The 323-nt window shown below is 46.4% G+C and overlaps 1 protein-coding gene across 1 annotated transcript in view; it reads right to left on the bottom strand.

The window, feature by feature from the left end:
* The window catches only part of CSUI_010763 (uncharacterized protein), a gene marked incomplete at both ends in the record, with an annotated part of 1,020 nt that extends 697 nt beyond the window's left edge, over positions 1–323 (bottom strand). Inside the window, one exon of the mRNA XM_068070864.1 lies at positions 39–323. Coding sequence (XP_067917160.1) covers positions 39–323 — 285 coding nt within the window. The remainder of the gene's footprint in view (positions 1–38) is intronic.

The following is a 323-nucleotide window of genomic DNA, read 5'->3' as shown; positions in this document are numbered from 1 at the left end:
GAAGAAGAGGAGAAAGAAGACGACGGAGCAGCTCCTACTGAAGTGGTTGATGCTTGAAAATTTGAAAGACCTATGATAGTAGCAGGAGAAGGAGGGGGTGTATAAAGATGCCCAGGACTTCTCTTTCTTGAGAAAGGAGAAGGAGAGGTTTGTTCTCTTGAAGGGAGAGCATATGCTACATCCGGGGCTCCAGGGGGGGGTGAAGGTTCTTCCGCTGTAGAGAAGTCATTCTTGATCTTCTGATAAGGTTGATGAGGAGACAGAAGATTCTCCTGATCTTGAAGAGCGGATCGATGATCTTCCTTCTTATCTTCGTTCTCTTC

The sequence above is a fragment of the Cystoisospora suis genome, assembly GCF_002600585.1.
Source record: "Cystoisospora suis strain Wien I chromosome Unknown contig_8223, whole genome shotgun sequence".
Taxonomy (NCBI): Eukaryota; Apicomplexa; class Conoidasida; order Eucoccidiorida; family Sarcocystidae; genus Cystoisospora; species Cystoisospora suis.
This window is presented reverse-complemented; position numbering and strand designations above follow the sequence as displayed.